The 23861-nt window shown below is 48.6% G+C and overlaps 2 protein-coding genes across 2 annotated transcripts; both read left to right on the top strand.

Annotated features, from left to right (window-relative positions):
* Positions 1 to 18459: 18459 nt before the first annotated feature.
* Positions 18460 to 19528, top strand: PtA15_10A438 (uncharacterized protein; the record flags this gene model as incomplete). The annotated part of the gene is made up of 3 exons (XM_053160613.1): positions 18460 to 18483; positions 18565 to 19363; positions 19440 to 19528. The coding sequence occupies 3 exons, from the start codon at positions 18460 to 18462 to the stop codon at positions 19526 to 19528; spliced, it is 912 nt and encodes a 303-aa protein (XP_053024570.1).
* Positions 19529 to 19740: 212 nt separating this feature from the next.
* On the top strand, positions 19741 to 23754 carry PtA15_10A437 (uncharacterized protein; the record flags this gene model as incomplete). Its single annotated transcript, XM_053160612.1, has 4 exons — positions 19741 to 19754; positions 22217 to 22307; positions 22390 to 23139; positions 23203 to 23754. The coding sequence occupies 4 exons, from the start codon at positions 19741 to 19743 to the stop codon at positions 23752 to 23754; spliced, it is 1407 nt and encodes a 468-aa protein (XP_053024569.1).
* Positions 23755 to 23861: the final 107 nt, after the last annotated feature.

Here is a 23861-nt window from a genome sequence, read left to right as displayed (position 1 = left end):
AATGAGATATTTCGCCCCGCTCGCCTTGATGTGTACGACGTCCATTGAGACTTGTCCGAATATAGTGTCTTCACCAGTCAGGTAGCGCATTTCCACCGGCCGCCGCAATCCTCTCTTCTGGCAGGCCTCGCAACTGCGGCACCACAGATGAACGGACTTTTTCAAAGCCGGCCACCAAAAGCGGTCGGCGACCTGGCGATAAGTCTCAGTCGTACCTCGATGGCCAAGGTCTTCGTGCAGACGCTGAAGAACATCATCCTGCATGCTCGGGATGGTGATCACGATCCTAGGTAGCGGGCTGCCTCTCTTCATGAGTCGACCCGCCTGAACAAAGAAATCGGAAGCTTTCCTCCTCAACGCCTGAAACGCCGCCGCATCCATCCCAACGGGGTGCACCAACGTCTTCAGATAGTCTTCCAACTGCCGCCAGAAGCCTTCTTGAAAACCGTTATAAGGCGGCAACGCAGCAACCGAGAAAGTCGACATAGGCCGGATGGCAGGTTCCTCCTTGTCAAACTCTGACAAAGGTGGGTTGGAATCACCGTCGCCTTGAGGTCTTCGAGACAGTCCGTCCGGCATGGTAAAAGATTTGCCCGGGCGGTGTGAAATGTCAAAGGAGAAAAGATGAATAAAGGACACCCAGCGCGTCATCGGGGCGTTGGGTAGACTAGGTGCGTTGATCATCTGCACGAGGGACTGCGCGTCAACGAGAAGCTCGAAGTGCTGACCCCACAAAACAATCTGCAGCTTCTTGAGAATCCGAGCGACGCCGCAAAGCTCCAGTTTAGGCTGGGAATAGCGCGATTCCACGTCAGAGAAAAGCAGAGATTCGTAGAGGGCCGGTCGGTCAACGCCGCTGTCATCTTGTTGAGTAAGAACGGCCCCTGCAGCATGGTAGCAGGAATCAACAGCAAGTTTGAGCTTTCCTGCGTCGGGTCCGTACGCCACCTTCTTCAACACGATGTCCCTTCCCACGAGTGTTTTGAGTTGCTGGAACGTGATCTTGCAATCCTCGGTCCAGACGAATTGCGCATCCTTGCGAGTCAGTCGACGCAGAGGCACACAAATTTGAGAAAGAGATGGAATGAAAATCCGCACGTACACCACCACCCCAAGGAATCCGCAAACTTCAGTCGCGTCCGAGGGTGTTGGCCAACTTAAGATTTTGTTGATCTTATTCTTAGCCATCCGCCGGCCCTCCTTGCACACGACGTGACCCACAATTTCCAGGGCGGGAACGCAGGCTGCCAGTTTTGTGGCGGACACCGTCAGCCCGGCCTCCTCAATCCGGAAGAGAACGCGCTCCAGCGTGATCGCATATTCCCACACGAAACGCCGTACTCCTGGATGCCATGACAGCGCCTTGTTATTGTAATCAGAAGCCGGGCCCTTGATGCCCCCATCATCGATGAAAACACCAGCGTGATCCGGGATCTCTTCCTGCAGGACCCACATCATCTGTGCTTGGTAAACAGCGACAGAGTTGGTGGCACCCTGCGGGAGGCGCGTCAGCTGAAATCTGCCAAGAGGGATATCGAATGTCGTCAAGGGGCGCGAAATTGGGTCAAGGGCGCGTTCATTGTAACCGCCCAAGATATCTCCGAGTCCATAGCAAACGCAACCCAAGAATGACTCGACAAAATCTTTGGTAGCCGGAGGAACTCCGGCGTCCTTTATGGTGACTTTGTTCAGAGGTTGAAGATCGTGGACAATCCTGAGCTTCCCGTTTGACTTAAGGACGCAGAACACGGGGCTTGAATACGACGAGGTGGATTGCTCGTACAAGCCGTTGCGGACTCGCTCTCTAAGGATCCTGGTGTATTCGTCTAGCTTAGCGGCAGGTATAGGAATACGCTTCTTCTGCCAGGGTTTGTGTTCGATGACCGGGATAATGTAAGGGAGGCCATACGAATCCTTCAGCAGTCCGCGCTCAGACTCGTCGAAGGCAATGGCCTGGTTACGCTTGGCTAGCACATTCTTGATGAGATTCAATTCGTCCGGCCAAAGCCAGCCGTTTGGACCAAAATTTACCACCTGAAGCTGTTCCTCAGTGACGCGGCCTTTGGGGCAAAATGGTCCCGCCAAAGAGCGGGGCAAGGGCCGATAAGGATTGCGGGAAAGAGGGGGTCGACGGAGGGGGGGATTTAGACCCTGTGGCATCGGCTGATTGACGGGTTTGATCTTCCTCAAGACTGGCTTGTACTTGGCGGCAAAGACCACATGCTCGCCCGCTTTCCAGGCATCCAACAGCACCTTTTGAGACTGACTGCCGAGACCATACTGGAGCAACGCCCACGTCCGAAGTTCCGAGAAACCCTCAAAAGGGGCCTTATCTGCGTAAGAAAATCCGGAAGGCGGGGAGCGGCTCACGACAGTGGCGCGAGGTAGAGCTTCGACAACATTTGGAGCATCACGCCCGGAGGTGCATAATCGGAGAGAACTTACTTTTAGTCTCCGATCCCTCCGCAACTCAGGTTCTTCCACCTCATCCACCCAAACGTCCATATTTGAAGAAAATAGTTTCACCTCATTGCGGAGGGTCTTTAGTTTATCCTCGTCGCAGAGGCTCGGAAGTTTAGCCTCATTGCGGAGGGTCCTTGCAGACAGGCCTAGTTTAACCTCATCGCGGAGGGTCACAAAGGACAAAACTAGTTTATCCTCGTTGCAGAGCGTGAAACCAGTATCTTGAGATGAAACGTCTTGCTCCCTAGACACGTGAACTTGATGCGAAGTTGGAGAAGGAGGAAATTCCTCGGTGGCGAGGGGTATTGGGTGGGATGAAGGTCCACCTGGAAAAGAAAAAGAACACGAAACTGACGAATCGCTCACGAGTGTGGCCCAAGGTGTTGTCTTTGAAATCGCGGTAGCATCTACCCAGGAGGTGCATACTTGGAGGGGACTTACTTTCACACTTTGTGCCCCTGCGGTACACCCATGTTGTACACCTTCCGCCGCGCTTGCCTCCTCGCGAAGCCGCCGGGTCATTTTTGAGGGATCGGGAGAAAATGGTTTGAAAAGAAGTGGAGACGGCGAATTGAAGCAAGTCGAAAAGATATTTTTGGCGTTTTCTGGAGTTTCTTGATGTTTTTGGATTTGGTGTTTCGTTAATGAATCTTGAGGTGAAACGGATATAGAGGGAACAGAATAGAAGAAAGGAGAATGGGCCTCTTGGGCAGGAGTCGATCCGCCGGTCGGACGTCGAGGCCCCACATTAAGACCGCCGGCGAGTGGATCGACGCCCCTCATAAAAAATGCGGGGCCTCCTCGGAGTCCTCGCAGAGGCGGCCACAATGGACCAGCACTCCTTTGCGACCGTGGGAGGGAAACTCGCGCTCCCACCTTCCTTTATCGACCGGACAGAGTGTTACCTCGATGTTTCGTCCACTAGAATCCGGGAGGATGATCCGCTCCCCAGCGGTCGGGGAGAACATCAGCGTGGCTTTGAAATCCATCAGGAAGGGCCGGCCCAAGATGAAAGGCCCATTTGCCCGAGTAATCCAAAAATGGCAGGAACCCACTATGGAGCGTCCCACTCGGATGGGAACGTCTTCCGCTATCCCAATCAATTCGCATGCCTGGTTATTGATTCCGTAGACCGCCGAACTGAAATTAACCCGAGGTGTAAGATTCAACTTAACCGCTAAGGCGTCGGAGATCAAATTGAGTTGAGACCCCGAGTCCACTAGGGGCGATGATATTGCTTCGCCATCGCCCACGCTACAGCTTAGATATCCAAGAGGACACGAGTAGAGATTGGGATCGAAAGCGCCCTCAGGGTCAATCCCTTCCGCCAGCGTTCCGGAGTTAACCTTCAAATCTTCAGAGCCAACCTCCACGCGACGCCGGGAAACCCATTTCTTGACTCCATCAGAGACCGCCGGCGAAATAGAACAAATCTCGGCCACTGTTGTCGAAACCGGCAGGTCGAATATCTTCTTGATGAATCCATCCACTGCGTCTGGGTGATCTCGGCTAACGTCGCGCTCAAACCTCACCTTAGGCTGTGAGCCAGCGTTCTTAGGAGGAGTGACCGGTCTTGCAGGCCCCTCCTTGGGGAGAGGGGGTTCGGGATTAGAATCGTTCATGATGCGATCAAACAGCTCAGGTTCGTCCTCTACTTCGACCCTCGGCGGATCGGCAACTCCGCTCGGAACCTTCCGAAGGGGGCGCTTCGACTGACTAGCTGGTACCAAAGGAGCCTTGTATGGTCGAGCGTCCTCGTGGCGCTTCCTTCCGGCCGGATCGGACTCATAAACCCCTGCGAATGACTGGGACGATACCGCTGGGGGGTACCACGGCTGCAACGACCCACAGCTTGCCTTGTACTCGGTCGTAGCGGCAGCAGATGATTGGCGAGTAGGTGTCGATGGCCTGGGTGGCCCAGAAGAGGAGGAGGGCTGATAAGAAGCAACTACATGCCGAATCGGGCGACTGCGGTCGAAGGGAATCAGGGCCCCATTTGGAAGGAAGAAATTTGTACCTCGTTGCTCGACGAGACCCGCCTCCTTGTCCTTTTGGAGCTCCGGGCATCGAGCCGTTCCGTGGCGCTCCCGATGTCAATAATAACACACTAGCGGTGGGCGCTCCGTCGACGTCGAGACCTTGCCGCCTTCTCCTTTCATGTACTGCTCGAAGGCTTTGAAAAGCTTGGCGAGTTCCTCCATAGACGGCTCGGGTTTAGGCGCGGAATCAGTTGTCTTCGGGCGCTGATCCTCGCCCATCTTCTTCATCACATCGTTCGCGGCTTGGAAAGGAGAAGCCACCGGGGCTGACGTTCTTGTGTCCTCGAAAGTGAGAGATATCTGTCCTTTCATGACAGTGTCGACAGCGCTTCGCAAAATCTTAAAAGAAGGCAACCGAGCCCGATTATCGGGTGTCACAATCAGAGTATTTTCTTTTATGAGCTGATCCCGAATACGGCCCTGGAAACCCTCCGAAAACGCCTGATAAAAAGGCTTCTTAAGCTCTTCGGCCGATTCGACATGACTCTTCGAGACCAGGTAGGCTTGAATTGGGTCCCAAGCCTTGCGGAACGAGTGATAGTCCGATACCGACGAAACACCTCCTTTCTTCGCCCACGTATCGACCAGGCTGGTGATGTCTCTCTCGGTGAACAGAGCCTTGTCGACGTCAACCCAGTAGCTCAGCATAGCGGCTTTGAGCTTCGACCAATCGGGCGGCTTATAGCCATTGAGCGTCGCCAGGATAGTCCGAGTTTCCCCATCCTCAACAAACGAGCCGATCTGACGAGCCTTGTCGAAATCAGACGCGCCGTCCAATTCTGCAGCTAGCTCGTAGTCATCAAGAAACAGCTCGACTTCCGAACCCGAAAACTTCAATGCCTTGTTTTGAGGTTTGATTTCGACCATCCTCACGCGAGGAGGATTCCCAGTGACGCCGTCCATCTTGAGAGTGAATCTGATGAGAGAAACAAGCAGAAATCGAGGGGCGGCTCACAGCGGTGGCAATAATGCTTTGACAAAAAAAGTAGTGCTTCGGAGGTGCTACTAATTAGAGGGGACTTACTTCTGCTACTCCTGTGCCACGCGACTGAACACCTAAAGAAAAAAAAAGAAAGAAATAAAGAAATGGGAGCCTGAAACGTCTTGATCCTTTAAAACGAGGACTAGAGCGGCTCCTGCGACGAAGTGGGGCGGCGAGGAATGAGAGATGGCTCTGAGGCACTGTCGGCGCCTCAAAGGAATCCACTCAAAAAAGGGGGGAGGCCGATTGGTCGAGATCGTTTGCTGAGGATTGATGGGATGGCTCTGAGGCACTGTCAGTGCCTCAAAGGAATCCGTGCCTCGTGTCGCGAATCCTCGAGAAGTGATTTGGAAAAGAATCCAAGCTGGTTCAGCTAAGATTCTGTGATTCGAACGGATGGGAATCAAAAAGGAGAAGGAAAAAAAAGGAAATTTATAACCGCCAAACGCCTCAAAACCACAGTGCGAGACTGTAAATCTTGAGGTCGCTGGTTCGATCCCGGCTCGGGGGACCAAATATGGAGCTCCATCCGGTGCTAGGCCGGCGGCAGCGCTGGGAGGGGAAAAGATGCCTAAGAGGCTGCCCTCTCGAGTGGTCCGGAAAAGAGAGTCGAAAGAATCGAAGTGATAGCTGGGAAGTGGTTTTTGAGGTACGGCGGAGAGTTGATCTTCGCCGGCGGTTTTGTTGGAATGTCTTGGGAAAAGGGATCGGGCGCTTGTGCGCAGAATCGGGAAGTATCGGATTGAAAAGAATCAATTGCTGATAGCCTCCGCCTTGGATCAGAACAGAATGCTATGGCCTCCCATCCTCCAAGTTCGCCAGGAACTTGGATTCCTGGAGGCCTGTCACAGACATGTCATCATCTCCTTGCGCGCCATGCGCGCGCACACACCACAGACAACAGAGAGATAGAAAAGAAAAAAGACAACACAAAGAAGAAAAAGGAAGAGAAATAAAACCAAGAGCTGAAAACATGAAACCAATGAGGACCACAAATTAAGAAGATGAGAAAGGAACCAGGAAGAATGGAAATGGACATGGCTGAGGAAGACAAGGAAGAAACAAAACCAGAAAAGACAAACAACTAGGAATAAATCCACAGGTAGTTCTGTGTTAGGACCAAGAAAAAGAGAAGAGGAGACAGAGAGGAAAGTGAGAAATAGGAAGAGGGGAAAAAAGGGAAGCTGAGAGGACTTGGGAAGGTGATATTGAGATTTGAATCTTGAGCCTTGAATCTTGATCTTGAGGGTGGTTTTCTTGAGGGCTGATCTTGAAGATTGAAACTGAAGCCGACTACCATTTTGGCCACCACAACGGTATCCGGGGGGGAATACACTTTAATCTCGCGTGGATACTGGGGTGCCCATCACTACTGGGGCAAGGTATTGCGGCATATTCAAGGCGTCACTGGTGTTTGGCTGCACAACAATCAAGAAAACACCGGCTATGCTCAGATGGTCGACCCGGTGCCTGGAAGTATCAGTGGCGCACATCCAAACACAAGCTGGCTAATCTACTCTCAACAATGGACCGACGACGAGGCCACCTTTGTAAAAGAAAGCAATGAGAGGATCCGGCGTATCAACCCAAAAATCTCATTGGGGTTCCCCTTTGAGTACTTGCAACGTTTCTTGAATATCAGTTACAACGGCGACATGACGGGTGACGACATTGCGGGACCGGCTCCATTCGCCAACCCTGTGCCTAAGCCCGTGATAAGTAGAAGGAAGTCTACCAAGTTCATTGGTGACAATATATTGTCACCTTCGTGCTCTGTAGACTGGAGCAAAGATCTCTCAGACCACAGTGGCGAAGATGAGGAATCTACCAGCAAGGAGTCATTGCATTCAGACTTCCAAGCGGTTTTGTCACCTCAACCAAGCCAACCTGTCACCGAACCAATCAAGATACGACTCCAATTGAACAACAGTCAACCAAATCGATATATTCCGACTCCCCCTCCTGAGCCGACTCCAGCAGCAAGAGCTACCTCCAAGGCCCCTACCAGACGGAGCCAGCCTTCAAGAGCCCCTCACCCCTCCTCTTCCACCACAGTGTTGCCACCTCCGCTTCCGCAAGACTCGCTACCGGACCCTGCCGCAGCATCTGCTCCATTGGCCTTGGGTCCCAATGTCCCCTCTTCAGAGTTGGCCCCCAAGAAGCCTGCCAAAAAACGTGGTCGCCCTTGGAAGCCAATCATATCCAACAGCAAATTTCAGCCGGCCCCGTTGAGCGGTGCGGACTGGGAGCGCATTGCGGCCCGCTTGGCGGCCAACTGGAAAGCTCACTTCACCGCCAAGAATGTGAAGTTTCAAGCCCAGAACCCAGGGAATCCAAGGAAGTCCCTCCTCATTGACCTTGGAAACCTGGCCTCGAGTTCAAGCGATTGACCTGCGGCCACATCTCACAAAGACACCCCAAGCCAGAACTCCGCTCCCTCAGACGAAGTGGTTGCTGCTCAGAAGGCCGCGGGCACTCAGAAGGCCATGGCTGCTTGAAGGGCAGCTGCCGCCAGGGAAAAAATCAGCGCTGTCAAGTCAAAGGTACCGACGCGCAGATCTTCACGTCAAGTTTCATGATCTCTTTGCTGTTCCCCCCTTCCCCTGTCCTTGATCTTATCTGCTTGTGGTTCCCCATTCCCCTCCCTCTTGGCTTATTTTCTCTCCTCTCTCCTTCCCTGATTTTGACCTCTTAATGTATCATGTGTTGCCTTGTTTTTTTTCAGGCCTTTGGGGCCTTTTTTTCAAGGCATTGCAATTTTACATATAATAGGTGGAATGTGTACTTTTACAATACCTCTTTTGCAATTTTATTCAAATTGCAAAAAAGAAGCTGCAATTTGATTTTTTGGGGCTTGGATATGTACTTTTACCATAGCCATTTTTACAATGGCCAGTGGTGGTAAGAATTAATTTGTAATTGTGTACAATAAATACCTCTGTGGCCTATTTTGCAATTCCATTTTTGCAAGGGGTTTTTTTGAGGCCCCTGATTTCCAGGGTTAAATTGCAAATTTAATTTATTTTTGGCTGGTATGCAATTTTACAATTTCATGGTTTTACAATGTACACACATTGTAAAAAGGAAATTGTAAAAATCAACAGCCCCATAACATAAAGGAACTTTTTTTATTTTTGAGTTTTGGAGCTTTTGGGTTACATAACTTTTTTAGGGTGAAATTTTTGTTCAATAATAAGGATTGCCAAGTGATACCCATTTGGCCCGCGGGTGCTGGAATTTGGCAAAAAACCAGGTACCCATGGTCAACACCCGCCACTATATTGTGGATAAAGCCCGCCAGCGGATAGCAGGTACCTGCGACAGGTTTGCTGGAGCCATCTCTAGTCATTAGGAAGTAAACCTCTTGATGAGCGGCTGGCTGGTGATCAAGAGGATTCATCCCTCTCAATTCCTGGTTCAGACTGGTCATTGAGAGGACTCAACCCTCTTGATGACTGTTGTGAGAATAAAAGCTGGTTAGTGGGTAGAAATTACCCCTTCACTGCCTTCTTCAAGAATATATGTGTCCGGGCTGAGTGGTTATCAATGTCTTGGCTCTGCACTGCTACTTTTGGCTAGCCTTCAGTGCTCTGCATTGAGCCTGATCTATGGCGTAATAATCCTCAAGTGGCAAAGCTCCGCACTTTGCAAGCACAAGTCTGCAATAACAATCCCGTAAGCAAAAGTCCACGTAAAACTCTTCTGATAATCTAGTACATCCGCAAGTTATAAGTACAATGATGAGTAGTAAGTAAGATGATAGAAAAGCAAAAGATAAGAGAAACCGTGAACCTCCCCCCTTCCTTCCCTCCACACGCATCTCTGTTCCCACCCAATTCCACAGATCCAACACTTTCCCGCACTAGTCCGTTTTCACGCATGTCATTGTCCCAGGCTCCCCTCCTCTCCAACACTTGACCTCCCACATCCTCTGTCTAGCCACCGCCAGTCAGTCTCTCACCGACACCTCCACCCCAGCTCCACCCGCTTTGGCTGTTCTGGCGCGCCACTGCTATCAGTCCACAAGTTTGGTCCACCACAGTCCACTGCCTATCCGCTCTGGTTTGAATCTCTGATCCAAATTCCATGGTTTGCAATCCGCGTCCTCCCAATCCATGCATTCCATCCGCGCACCACTTTCCGTGCCGAGTGGACATTCTACCACGCCCACCCATGTAAATCACCACACCATTCTGTCCCATCATCAAAAGGGTTATAGGGTACTCACACCAGTCATCAAGGGGATTGACTCCTCTCAATGCCCGGTCTGTACCCATCATTGAGAGGGATGAATCATCTTGATGAACGGCACCAACCAGTTGTCAAGAGATTTGTTTCTTCTCAATGACCGGTGTGGTGTGCTGTGCCTGTTGCAATGCCAAAAGCACATATGCAAAAAATGTGGAAAGAAAACTCTCAGGCCCCTTCTGGCTGCCACATTTTATGTAATAAATGGTTAAGGCCCCGTTTGGCACCAATCTAATCAGTGAAATAGAGATTCAATATTGGTACCCGCGGCGGGTACCTAGCACCCGCGGGCGGGTACTCATCGGGGTGGCGGGTACCGCCTCTGCGGGTGCCAAGTACGGGTCCGGGTGCCTGTTTTCCTTGTGTTTTTTTGCCAGTACCCAGGTTTGCCACGGGTACCCGCTGTGGAACCCCCTCCCCCTCCGCTGGGGGGCAGGGGGATTGTCACGGAGGTCGGGCAAAGACATATCCTCCACAACATCCAACACCTGGATATCCAGATTCACCCACATCCAACCGCCCTTGATGCCTCGCCGTCCACCCAAGAAGGCCCAAAATACCTCCCCTCTCCCCAGTTCTGACCCTTCCCCCACTCCAAATGATCCAAAACAGGTTGAAGCAAAAGATCAAGAGCAGTTTCAAGTCCCACCGGATTCCGTCAATGAGGAAGAAGGTGGAAGCCAAGTTTCAAGGTCACTGACTGATCAAGAAGAACTTAGTAAGCCCTCACCTCTTTTTTTCTTCTGCCTTATTCCACTCCGCTGACCTTGCAAACATGACAGCCCGAGCCCAAAAAATCGCCAAGACCGCAAATACTTCCAGTTACGCATCTTACCATGTTCCGCATTTATCCCAACAGCTTGATAAGCATGGTCGCCGAATGATTGCGTATCCATGTAAGATGTGATTATTTTCCTATTCAGAAAGCTTGGATCTACTTATTAGCTCACAAGGGTTCATCATCACAGGTGTGGAACCAAAATCAATCAACCCACGACCGACTCGTCTTGTAGCAACCTCCTAAAACATGCAGCGGTCTGCTTGAAGCAACAGACCCAGGCTGATGGCAGCCGCAGTCTTGCATCATTTGGTATCACGGGAACTGGCGATATCATCCCGCGTGAGGTAAGCTGTTTTAATGATTTCCCCCCCTCTCAAGATGATATATAACTGTTTGCCCCCCCTCAATAGGTCACACAAATGTGTGTGATTTGGTGTGCCGAGTTGGCATGACCTTTTTCCGTATTTGAAGACCCGAGCTTGAAGAGTCTCTTGCACCCAACGGTTGTCAAGAACTTACCTCCCCGTCAATTGCTTTCAAAGTCAATTCATCAACTATACACCGCCGTTCAAGAAAACTTGCAATCCGATCTGAAGGTTAGTCATTACTTCTTCCTTTTATTGCGTCTGGATTCTTTTCAGCTAACCTCTTTGAATATGATTGATATTCAGAGTCATACTGGAGCAATGTATCTCGGTGTTGACGCTTGGCAATCTCCAAACGGATTTGATATTCTTGGAGTATTAATATACCGGCTTTGCAATGGGGATGACGGTAAGCCCCACTTTGAAGCAATGCCTCTTGACTTTGTCAAGTTATCCCAGAGCCACACAGGCGAGTACTTGGCGGAAGCAGTCCAATTGATTGTTGAAAAGTTTGAGATTGAAAACAAGGTAAGTTTCCATTTTTGCTACTGTACATTTATTAATCAATCAATCTAAGCTGATGAGTATATATTGTCCAGATATGTGGTATAGTTTTCAATAACGCATCAAACAATATGGTCATGATCAATGAGTTAAAGAAGCTGAAGTGGCCAAATTTCAAAGGAGAGGCCCAATGGATTCGCTGCTTTGCACATGTACTGAATCTGATTGCCAAAGCAATACTAAGACCGTTTGGACCCAAGAGAAGCAGCAAATTTGGGATGAAAAACCTGGGTGACAAATTTCAAGATATGTCCGACAGCAAGACGGATGACGGGGAAGAAGATGCTGGAAAGCAGATTGCACTGTAAGCTTATCTCTTTTTCTTCTGCATTCTTTGGCTAAATTTATACCTCTCCTCCAGTTACCGCAGAAGCAAGGATTTATCTGACTCAGGAGATGCAGAAGAGAACTCAACCAATATTTTTGCCGATGTGGCCAATGTCACGGACGAGGATGAGTTGGATCTTGACAACATAGATGATGTAAGCGATGAAGACAAAGACAATCGATACACCTCAAAAACATGCCAGCAAACTCTGGCCAAGGTCAGCTATGGATTCTGCCACTCCCATGATAGATTTGCACTAATCATCTTGCTAAATCCAGTTCCAATCAATTGCCCAAAAGTAGAGATGGCCCCTGTGAACCCGGGTACCTGTTCGGATGCGGGTACCCGCACGCTTTTTTGCCAAAAGTTTGACACCCGCACCGCCTGGGGCAGTCAGAGCGGGTACCGGCGGGTACCTGCCCCTCAAAATCGATCGGAAGGAATCCTTCCGCTCGAAGAGGTTTTGTAACCTCTTCAACTGCAGGGCCTTCAAAGAGGTTAAAAAACCTCTTTGACTGGAAAGGCCTTCCAGTCGAAGAGGTTCTGTAACCCCTTTGACCGGAAGGATTCCTTCCAGTCGAAGAGGTTTAACCTCTTTGGCTGGAAGGAATCCTTCCGGTCCAAGTGGTTTTGTAACCTCTTCAACCGGAAGGCCTTTCCAGTCAAAGAGGTTTTATAACCTCTTCAACTGGAAGGCCTTCCTTCCAGTTGAAGAGGTTACAAAACCAACTCGACCGGAAGGAATCCTTCCGGTCAAAGGGGTTACAGAACCTCTTCGACCGGAAGGAAGGCTTCCCCAGTCCTTCCGGTCGTCGTGGCAGCCGCCACCTGCCCAAACAAGAGCGGGTACCCGCTAGAATACCCGGGTACCCGCTCGATTTCTCTCAGAAATCCAGCATCCGCACCCGAACACGCACACGCTGGCGGGTACCCGCCAACCATGGGCGGGTACCCGCCAGCGGATAGCAGGTACCCGCGACGGGTTCGTCGGGGCCATCTCTACCCAAAAGCTTAATAAATCACCAAACTCGAAATCCTTATTCATCGAAATGTGCGAGGAGAAAAACTGTAAAAAACCACACAATATCAAACGAGATGTAGCTGCAAGGTGGAACTCAAAGGGATTGTTAGGTGTCATGCTACAATGTAAGTCAAGTTCATATCCATCATCATGTCATAGATTTTCTGAATTCTCTCTATCCAGTTATGAATGGCAGCGTGATAAAAAGTACGGTATTGCTTGGGCGTCCCAAATCAGCAACACTGATATCAAGTTGGCCAACGATCTGGTGGCTGTATTACAGCTGTTTTTTGATATAACTCTTCAATTATCAACTGGCGGCTTGGCACGGTTATCCCATGTGGTAGTGTTTATTGACCAGATTACTGAACATCTTTCAACTATCATATTGCAGAAGAAGTTCACCCCTGCTTTGAGGAACACTTGCCGGGCTGGTGTGAAGCTTACGAACAAGTACTACACCTTAACTGACTGCTCGCCTCTGTACCAAATAGCAATGAGTAAGTCCAATCAAACCCTCAGCTTTCTCTTTTGATTGACGCTCAAACTCATAATATTGTTGGTGTCCTCAGTCCTGCATCCCTTGTTCAAAGATCAATACTTTAAAGTCGCTGGCTGGAGCCAAGAATGGATTGACGAGGCGATCAGGCTCACTCGAGAGTTGTGGGTTAGCAAGTATAAACCTCAAGAAGAAGTATATGCAAGCCCGGCGGTTACTATAGCCCCAGTAAGCAAAAATTAGACTTGCTTGCAAGCTAAATGGGTGGGACTGACTTGCTTTCCAGCCCCAAAACGGTTTCATATCTCAACTTGGGGCTGCATTGGCCGCGCGCGCAATTAATTCACCATCTGACCCCATCAATAATTGGCTTGCAGGGGACATAATCTTAGATCAATTAAACCCAGTCAACGCTGTTGAGTGGTGGCTCAAACAGAAGGCAAGGGGCAGCAACTTTGGGGGGCTTTTGAATATGGCTCTTGATATATTAAGCTGTCCAGGTCTGTCCGTTTTTTTTTTTTTCTTTCTACATCCATTTTTTTTTATTTTGACTCACTCCGACTTGAACTTCTGTTTCACTTAGCTACATCGGTTGACGTGGAGCGAGCGTTTAGTTTTGGTCAATGCTATGTCACCGCAAAGAGGCACCGACTTAGTGGAGTATTGGTGAGCAGAGGAATGACGGTTGCGTTTTATTCCAAGAATGGGAAAATACCACCTGGGGTTCTCAATTGGTGGAATGAAGGGATCAAGAATGCCAACTTGTCAAAGAAGAAGAGAAAGTTCAAAGAGATAGTAGTAGTAGAGTGATTTAGGATGATAGTATGCATGAAATCAACCCCCAGTAGTACTTTTTTAGCACATGGTACCCGCAGGTACCCGCACATGGTACCCGGGTACCGCCCCCTGGGTCCCCAGGCGTGTCCGGGTGTCCGTTTTAGGCCAAAAAAACAGGCGGTACCCGGATACAAACGGGTGCCCGGGTCCAAACGTTGCATCTCTACAGTGAAATAATCACAAGCAATATAATCTGTGACATGCTGATTATTACACCCAAAATAAAAATTAAATTAATATATCGCTAGCGTTTGTCAGTACATGCGGAATAATTATTATGTACACTTCACCCCGGTCCGACGCAGATTTTACACCTTTGGGATGACCATTCCAAAAAGTCATCCCTGCCAGGAACTTCTCCCTCTTGATGACCGCTCAACCGGTTGTCAAAAACAAAAACAGGAAACTTGACCTCTTTAAACTGGTCTCTGGTGGATTTCACCATTTTGATGACCGGTCAACCGGTCATTGAAAGGTTGAAGTCCTCTTGATCAATCTCAATGACCGGTCAACGAGATCAACCGGTCGATCTCTGTGACTGGTCAAACAAGCCATCAAGAGGCTTTGGGATGGCCTGTTCAAACGGTCATCCAGAGGAACCCAACCTCTCAATGACCAGTTGACTGGTCATCAAGAAGGAATATACAACACCTGGATGACTTGTGTGACCTGTCATCTATTAGAAGGTGTATGTATCCTTCTTCTCAATGACCGGTTGACTGGTCATTGAGATCATCAAGAGGTGGTGTACACATTGAGCACCGGTCAATCCTCTCCATGACCGGTGGAGAGGGTGTATGATATGTATGTGTGTGCCAGGTCTGAGCTGCCGATATATCAAGGGGTAGTAATGTAATTACAGGAAATTGGATATATTGCTCCGCCAAACACCATTGGTATTTCACCAATATAATCTGTGAAATATATTGCTGATTATATCGGTGCCAAACAGGGCCTAAATTTATGATGCCGCGACCCAAAGTTTGCCCCCTGTCGCCACCAAAACTTTGAAACCCTTGGGGGTCGCGCGTCATAAATTTGACCATTTATGTTGTATAACACAGCAGCCAAATGGGGCCTCAAGAAACTGCTGCGAGTTTACATGCAATATTACAAAGGCGCCTTTGTAATATTGCATGTCAACTGGCAGCAGTTTCTTGAGTTTTTTTTTTAAAGTGAAAGGTATTGTGATAGTACAGTTACATACAGCAATGGCAGAAAAGCTTGCGGCCAGCTTTTGGACCGCTGATTTCAGCCTCAAAGCCTGTATGGCTCCTGTACGTCAGGAATGCCATCAGAAGAAAAAAATTGTTTCTTTATTTTCCACTTTGGGGCCTCGAGGGCCCCACCATTGGATTCATGGAGTGATTTTACCTTGATCCGGCCCTTCACCACTCCTTCCCCCCTCGCCCCTTGCCCGTTATGGAGCTCCGCTCGGTGCTAGGCCGGCGGCAGCGCTGGGAGGGGAAAAGATGCCTGGTAGCTGCCCTCTCGGATCGGTCCCGAAGGAGTCGTACGGATTCGAATTTGATAGCTTGTGGTTGGGTGATTTTGAGAGTTCGCCGAGGGTTGGATTCTCGGCGGCGGTTTTGTTGAGGATTCTGGGATGGTTGAAGGGTTAGTCGAAGGGGGAGGGGAATTCGTAAGACTCTTGACTCCTGATTCTAGACTTCCGGACTCGAGATGGCGGATCAGAATGCCATGCCGCTCCCCTCCTCCAAGTTCTGCGAACTTGGACTCGGGGAGACAACATGTCACATAAATTTCATCATCTCCTTGCGCGCCGTGCGCGCGCAAACAACACAACCCAAATAGACAAGAACATAAAAGGAAACAGGAAACAGAATCAAAACAGAACAGAACAACAAAGCTCAACAGGATAGAAAATAGAGTAGAAAGAAGGGGAAACCACAGCCTAAGAAAGGAGAGAGAAATGACACAAACCAGACAAAGAAATAAAAGAAATAGATCAGAAACCAAAAGCAAAGAAATAAAACCCACAGCACAAGCTGTGTTAGGACCAAGAAAGGGAAGGAGGAGAGAATAGAGAGGGGGAAGAGGAAAAGAGGATGATAGGAAGAGACAGCATGAGCAACTTGAGTCTTGAGGGTCTTGATCTTGAGAGTCTTGATCTTGAGGGGGGGGGGGGAGCCGGTGAGATTCTTGAACTGAAAATTCCTTTTTGCTACCGGTTTGCCCACCACACCGTCCCTACATCCAATATGTCAAGCAAAACCAGCCACCCAAACGGGTTTTGACTGCCTGTACAGTGAGGCTGTACAGGCCTGTGGCTAAAATACAGAAATCATTTCAGCCACAAAACTTGGCAAGCTTTTCTGCCATTGCTGTACATTTGAAAACCAACACAAGAATGATATCATTGTTGATAAGGGAGATAAATAAGTAGTTACTCATGTCTGAAAGGTAAAGGCAATTTGGGATTTATTTTCACAGAGCAAAATACAAAGAATAATGCAGGGGGTTGGTACCTGCCAAAATTATCACTGGTACCAGCCAAGCAGTGCCTGGTGCTGTATGAGGTACTGGTTTTGGCAAGAAAACTAGCAGGTACCCAGGTCCCAACAGGTACCCAAGACTCAAATTTCATTCTCTATAGCAGACACCTTGTGATATGGTATTGGGAAAGCTAGTGATTTATGTACAACATACATATTTTTCACTCAACATGTACCACAACATGGGTTTCCATAGTGAGATAGGCATATTTAAATTATAATCTGTTCATCTGTAATGTATTGCAGACTCTGGAATCTTGGGATTAATATACTGATGACAAAGACAAATTATGGAGGCAACTGATGGAAGGGATTTTGAGGAAGAGATGTGTGTAACAAGTCAGGCAGAACATAAGAAAAGTCTATATACAACTAGGTCTTGGTTTTCTTGGGGGAATTGGCACTGTCCACCTGATTTTGGAGACCACCAATCTCAAAGGCCTAAGAGCATTCACATTTGTTGGGTTAAGTTGACAATTTTGGGCAACTTAACCCAAACGGCAATCACATTGGTCCGGGCTAACCCCAGGTCAAAAAGCCTCAGGTTTGATTTCAGGCTAAGGTCAGCTAAATTTAGCAAGCCTTAACCTGAAATCTAGCCTCAGGCTAAGGCGGTCTCTGACTCATTTCAGCTCACTTTAGCCTGAAACTGACCAAACAAATGTGTTTGCCCACTTGCAGGCAACCTCATCAGCTAACCTGCCCACAAACCCGGGCTTTTTTTAAAAAAAGTGAAATTTGGCCTATGGCATTGCACACTATGAATCTAAGTAACATCTACGTGACATGTGGCGTACATAATACTTCGACTAGCACAACTACAGGACTGCTAGTGCTTTGAAAGGAAGGGGAAGAGAGTGATGATAGGATGGGAACAGAGAGGGGAAAGAAGGAACAAAGGAATGAGGATCATGAAGGGAAACCGTGTGGAGGATGAATCATCGAGGAAGTTGTCCGGAAAAGCGGTTTGAGTCGATTAAGAATTTTGCCAAAGCCACATCAGCTTTTCGATTGCCAAAGACCAAGTCGAGTCTATCCGCCCTGAAACGAATCCGTAAAAGACGCAAGTGTCTTCGTAGTGACCTCCTCTGAACTCGAGCACTCGGGAAGAAGTTCATGAGGTGAAAAACTGTTTCCCTTGCCCCACAGATGGGGCAAAATTTAACCCGAAAACCTAGCGAACGAATGCGAATCATAACAAAGGGCTTTGACGGAGTGGTATGTATGCGGTTTCACACTGAATGTACACTTCATGCCCAAACATCCCCCGTTGATTCTGGGGTGGTCCATGCCTCAATGGGCTGGTTTAAACCGCCACCGTAGGTGACTGTATTGGCATCGCGTCTGCCTCCAAGCGTATGTACAGCTTCCTCTGTGTACACCAATTGCTATAAGCCGCTAAAAAGTAACATAGTCTGGACTTGCCCAGGAAGTTCAGCAGTCTGACTGGACGAGTCTTCCTGCGAATTCGCCGGGGTTTGTCCGGCTGACAGCTGTCGATATCATAGGAGCACCTGCCAGTCGTTCGTCAGGCCGCTTGATCTATCCCTGCCCCTTCCAAGCTTTCCTCCAAACAGAGAGAAAGGTGGCAGAGCTGTAGCATCCTGTAGCATCTCCGACTTCCTAAACGTGTTTTTTCAAACTCATCTATTCTGGCTTCTTAGCACCAACAATCTTGCTTATCATCGTAGCCAAACTTGGCCTTTAGCTGAGCTGTTCAAAAAGCGTATCACTTAAGTGTAGAAGGCAGCACAGTTATCCACGGTTATCCCCGAGTTTTATCCCTCGCATTCCTCAGAACAGTAGATTGTCGATCATGGGTTTCACCAAGTCGTCATCGGTGAGTCTAAATCTTTTGTCATATGCGATTCAACACTCAACACTTATCACTCATCTTGTTCTTTGTTCAATTGAAATTCAGAAATCAACCAATGCCCACAATGCATTCATGGGGCGATGTCGGCGTGATATCGACTTTCAACACTTCCTGGGTCCCATCAAAAGTAGAGTTACCTACTTCAACGGCTCCATGACCTGGATGAAGGGAAAAGCGTTGGTGAAACACGGCGAAGAGGATTTGTTTTGCGAATTCGAGGGAGATCCAAATTTCATCGAACGCCGATTTGGTGGCAACGTCAAGCGCACTCGTGAAAAAACCATGGACGAAGACCACGTCCCTGAAGGAGAAGCCACTGGGACCCAACCAGAACCAAAAGCTCACCCCACATCTGAGAGAGCAGTTAACCCTCAACCCACAAAAGAAAACGAAGCTTCTCGTGTCGCACCTACCCCCAAACGCAGCCGAGTTTCTGATCCACTTGGCCTAGGCCCTCAGCGCACCTTGGCCGACACGGTACTCCAAGGATCAAACGAAGGACCATCGCGTAACACGCGCTCTAGAGCTGGCAGTAGCCTGCGCGGGAGAGGAAGCCGCGGTGCGGCACTCGCTATTGCAACCTCACGAAAGAGTAGCGGTCGGACCGAAAGGGCAATAGCGCGAAAAGGAAAAGGGAAGGGCAAGGCTACGGATCCTGATCAACTAGCCGATATCACTGCTGGAATCGACGGATTTTCGGTTTTCAGTAATCATCAAATCGAGGAGGATCCCCGCCCCACCAACGTGGCGCCTGTAGGGCCATCGACGAGCAAAAACATAGGAATGGATGCGGGTGAGTGGGCCCATCCGGTGACCCATTCTGCCAAAGTTGGTGTATGGCTTGGTAAGTACCATGTTTCTTTCAGCCGTCCGTCCAATGCCCACCGCGTTAATGAGATACAAACTTTTCATCGTCACAGAGAGAACGGCTGAAGCCGGCTCCCAGGCCCCCGTAGATGCACCACGAAGCCGAACTCCTTCGTCAATCGCCGGTATTTTCATCGCATAAAATCCCCACGTCCGACAAGGCGATTTCTAGCGAACAAGTCTCATCTGAAGTAATCATCAAGATTATGGACTCGCTACAAAATTATGTTTGCTATGATAGTTCCGATTTTTAAAGTTGTGGTGCAGTTTCTCTTAGGTTGTGCTTCTTGGTTTTCTTTGTTACAGTCCACACCTGATTTTTTTTTTTTCAATAGCTCTGTGCCCTTAAATTGAATGTACCCTGAAATGTTAGTACTTTCATAGATATGAATTGATGCAGACCTTGGGCCTTGCCTGCAGCCATTACAAGGATCAGCTTGTTAATCAACTTTTAATCAATCACACCTAAAAATAGTGACAAGATGTAGCCAAGGCTTTCTTGGGGCAAGGACACTTACACAAGTGAACACTCCAAGCTAAATCAATATTTTCATCTGAATGGGTGCATTATGCAATGATCACTTGGACCCAAAGCCCACTCCTTTATTGAAGTGCGCCAAAGCACACTCTGTTACAGGAGTGTGCCAAAGCACACTCTGTTACAGGAGTGTGCCAAAGCACACTCTGTTACAGGAGTGTGCCAAAGCACACTCTGTTACAGGAGTGTGCCAAAGCACACTCTGTTACAGGAGTGTGCCAAAGCACACTCTGTTACAGGAGTGTGCCAAAGCACACTCTGTTACAGGAGTGTGCCAAAGCACACTCTGTTACAGGAGTGTGCCAAAGCACACTCTGTTACAGGAGTGTGCCAAAGCACACTCTGTTACAGGAGTGTGCCAAAGCACACTCTGTTACAGGAGTGTGCCAAAGCACACTCTGTTACAGGAGTGTGCCAAAGCACACTCTGTTACAGGAGTGTGCCAAAGCACACTCTGTTACAGGAGTGTGCCAAAGCACACTCTGTTACAGGAGTGTGCCAAAGCACACTCTGTTACAGGAGTGTGCCAAAGCAAACTCTGTTATAGGAGTGTGCCAAAGCATACTCCTTTAGACCATCCGCACCGGGCACTAAGTTAGCCCGCATTAGGGCACTTAGTTCAACCCCGCACCCGCATTGGGTTGGATCAACCGGAGATCAACTTAACCCGGAGCTCCGTTTGGAGCTAGTGGGGTCTAAATTTAGACCCCCCTAATCCTGGGACTAATCCCAAAATGAATATTCATCATGCTTGTTAGCATGAACTTTATGTGTTTAGGTGCCAAACACATAAAATATAGGCACCTAAACACATAACCTCCAACAGCCTTGGACCCACTAATCCCCACCCATGCGGATGGCCGATTGGATTAGCCTATTCCAATCGGAATCCAAGCTAGTTAGCCCAGGCTAATCTAGCCACAGATGCGGATGCTCTTATAGGATGTATTCACCTCTTTTTTGAATTTGGATCAACCAGTGGTGGGCAGATAAATTATCCATTTGGATAAATCTGCCTGCAACATAACTTTTTCAGTTACATTACCCCCCAGTCACCAATAACTGGTGAGTACTGTTACCCAATTTTCAAAAATGGATAAAGAAATTTAAGTTATGATATCTGTTATTGTGAGTGAGATTATGTTACATTATCACTTTGGATTAAAGATGACCATTAGGACCTGGCACCGCCGGCACCTGCCAGGAGGTGCCGGGTGCCCATTTTGGGACATAAAACCAGGAGGTACCTGGGTGCCACCTCATACTGCCTCATATCCCCGCCCCCCTGGTAGTGGGGGGGGGGGTCTAACAAAGGCACCAAGTACCCATTTGTGGGTGCGGGTGTCCAGATTTTGGGGTAAAAAACAGGGGGGTACCTGTGCCAAGTACCCACCAGAATCACAAAGAATGCACCACAGTTGTACTGTCCAATCACACATAATCAGAAAGTACAACTGCAGTGCTGTGAGTTAAATTGACACCCGCGGCCCGGCCGCAATGATATCCTGGAAAATGAATTGGCAGACCAATTGGCTAAGGAAGCATTGGAGTCCTCCTCCTTGCAGTCCCTTATGACCAAAAGCAATTGTAATAAGGTTCACCAAAAGTTCATGGCTGGTCTTCTCCCCAAACAATTGACTCCCTTGGTTCCTTACATTTCCTTCAGTTCATTGATTAATCAACTAGCTTTGGGTTGTTGTGCACTGAAAAAGCATTTATTCTGCATTGCTAGAATTTTTGACCCACTCTGCCCCAACTGTGGGGCTAGGGAAACGGTTTTCCACTTCATCAACTTCTGCCCACAGGTTAAAAGCCAATGGGTGACCCTCCGGGCACATTTGCGACATCCCAGAATCCGCTTCAACGCGGAACGGCTCGACAAGACCCTCAACAATTGGCACAGATTGATTCCCTGAGGTTTTGCCTTGTTGACTCCCCCTTCCTCCCCTTCTCTTCTTCCTTTTTTTTACTTTTTTCTCAAGATGTTCCCAAATCCTCTCAGTTTCCTTTATCACACAAGCGTGTTTTGCGGAGCTGTGTTGGGTTAGAATTGTGTGTCTCCTCTTTCACAAAGAACTTGATTCATGCCATAGGCCAAAATTCAAAAAGAAAACTGCCTGCGAGTCACATGCATATGCGACCTAAGGGCTGCGCGGACGCACCAATGCCGGTTCCTTGCGCTTCGTTTGCTCTGAGGCTGAACCCGAGTCGACAGCCAACCATATTTCCTTCAAAAAAAAGTCAAACAAGAAAGCTGTCCGACATGTCAGTCCAGAGCCCCCATACTTCCAGTACATCGAGTCATCCGCCTGAAACATCTGAGCAAAAAAATACTCGAACAGTCTTCGTCGGAAATGTACATATCGAGTGTGTTAGGAATAAAGTTAGTAATTTTTGAATTTTTCAAAACGGCCAAAGCGGAAAACAAATTGTTCTGATTTATATGCTCCGGAATCAATTTTCAGTCAGCCTCTCGTGCCCTATCGGAACATCTTTTGAATCCATTGAAAGAAGAGACTGGATTAGGGACGCAGGCTCGGATTGAATCGATCCGCTTTCGTGGAATTCCTCTAGCGACGCCCATACGAAGCGAACCTCCGAAAAGCGATCATGGGACCAAGCGCTCGAAGAGCTGGCAAGAAGCCCAAGCTAGCTCGCGGCCATCTTTCGATGATGCCATGGGCGGGAGTGCTGGTCGTCGAGGGGCCAAGCCACTGGAGCCGACCGAAACAACTGCGCCACCGGTCAAGCTACTGACGGATGCTCAGAAGCGAAAGATCGGCTACGTGACTGGCAACATTCATCCTGAGGCCAAGTCATGTCTGGCATACGTTGTCATTGCTCCTCCTCCTACCAGCTCGCAAGGATCAGACGATTTGTCAGCCATCGAATTGGCTAAACTGATAGCCACCAAAAGCGATGGGACAACGTTCATGGACCGAGTTCTTCGCTGCGACATCGCCTCTCAACCGCCCTCCAAGAATTCTACTAAACCGGGCCATTCAATCGATTACAAAGAACAACGTCGAACGTTGTTTATCGGCGGTTTGGATTTCGCTGAAGAGGAAGACTCGATTCGGAAAGCAGTCGAGAATCGACTCTTGGAAGAGAAAAAGGGATCACCAGATGGGGCAACTACTTGGGTCGAAAGAGTACGCGTGGTCAGGGATAAAGCTACTTCGCTTACCAAAGGCTTTGCATATGTTTTATTGAGAGTCAGTCTTCAATCTTACTTGATCACGTCAACAGAGAGCTGATTCTCTGCTTTGACCGGTCAGACACAAGATGCAGTGGAAGAAATGCTAGCTTTACCTGAAGGTAGCTTCACGATTGGTAAGCGAAAAGTGCGGCTTCAAAAGTATCTATCGAGCGGACAGTCATCGGCATTGAAGAGGACAAGAGAGCCAGCGACAGCAAACCGCTCGGATAAAAGGGGGAAAGCAAACCCTACCAATCAGAGTACCTCATCGTCTGGTGCTAAAAATTCACACAACAGACCGCGGATCGACTTGAGCAAAGAGATCGAGACGAGTTATAAAGGCCCAGATCAATCTCAAGAACTCGCCAATCTAGACAAGGACGAACGTAAACGGATCAAATCTGCGAATCAGTTACGAGTCGAAAGGAGGCTGCTCAAAAAACAAAATAAGTTGAAGATTAAAATCCTAAGTTCTCAAAAATCTAAAAAACAAGAGCTTCAGGCTACTCTAAAACCTTTCAAATCCGCTCTCAATAAACTCGGACATAAGGACAAAAATAAGTCAACTAAAACTTCCCAGAAAGCTCGTTCAAGCAAGCCTAAGGCGGGCTCAAATAAAGCAAAATCTTAGTTTTAGTCCCATCTCTTCATTCTCCTTGAATTCTCCTTCTTTTGTACTCGTTCATGAACATCCTATGAGTATTACTACATATTGTGTTATTGTTCAGTTGAAGTCAT

The sequence above is a fragment of the Puccinia triticina genome, chromosome 10A, assembly GCF_026914185.1.
Source record: "Puccinia triticina chromosome 10A, complete sequence".
Classification (NCBI taxonomy): Eukaryota; Fungi; Basidiomycota; class Pucciniomycetes; order Pucciniales; family Pucciniaceae; genus Puccinia; species Puccinia triticina.
Note: the sequence above shows the minus strand (reverse complement) of the source record. Positions and strands in the feature narration are given on the sequence as shown.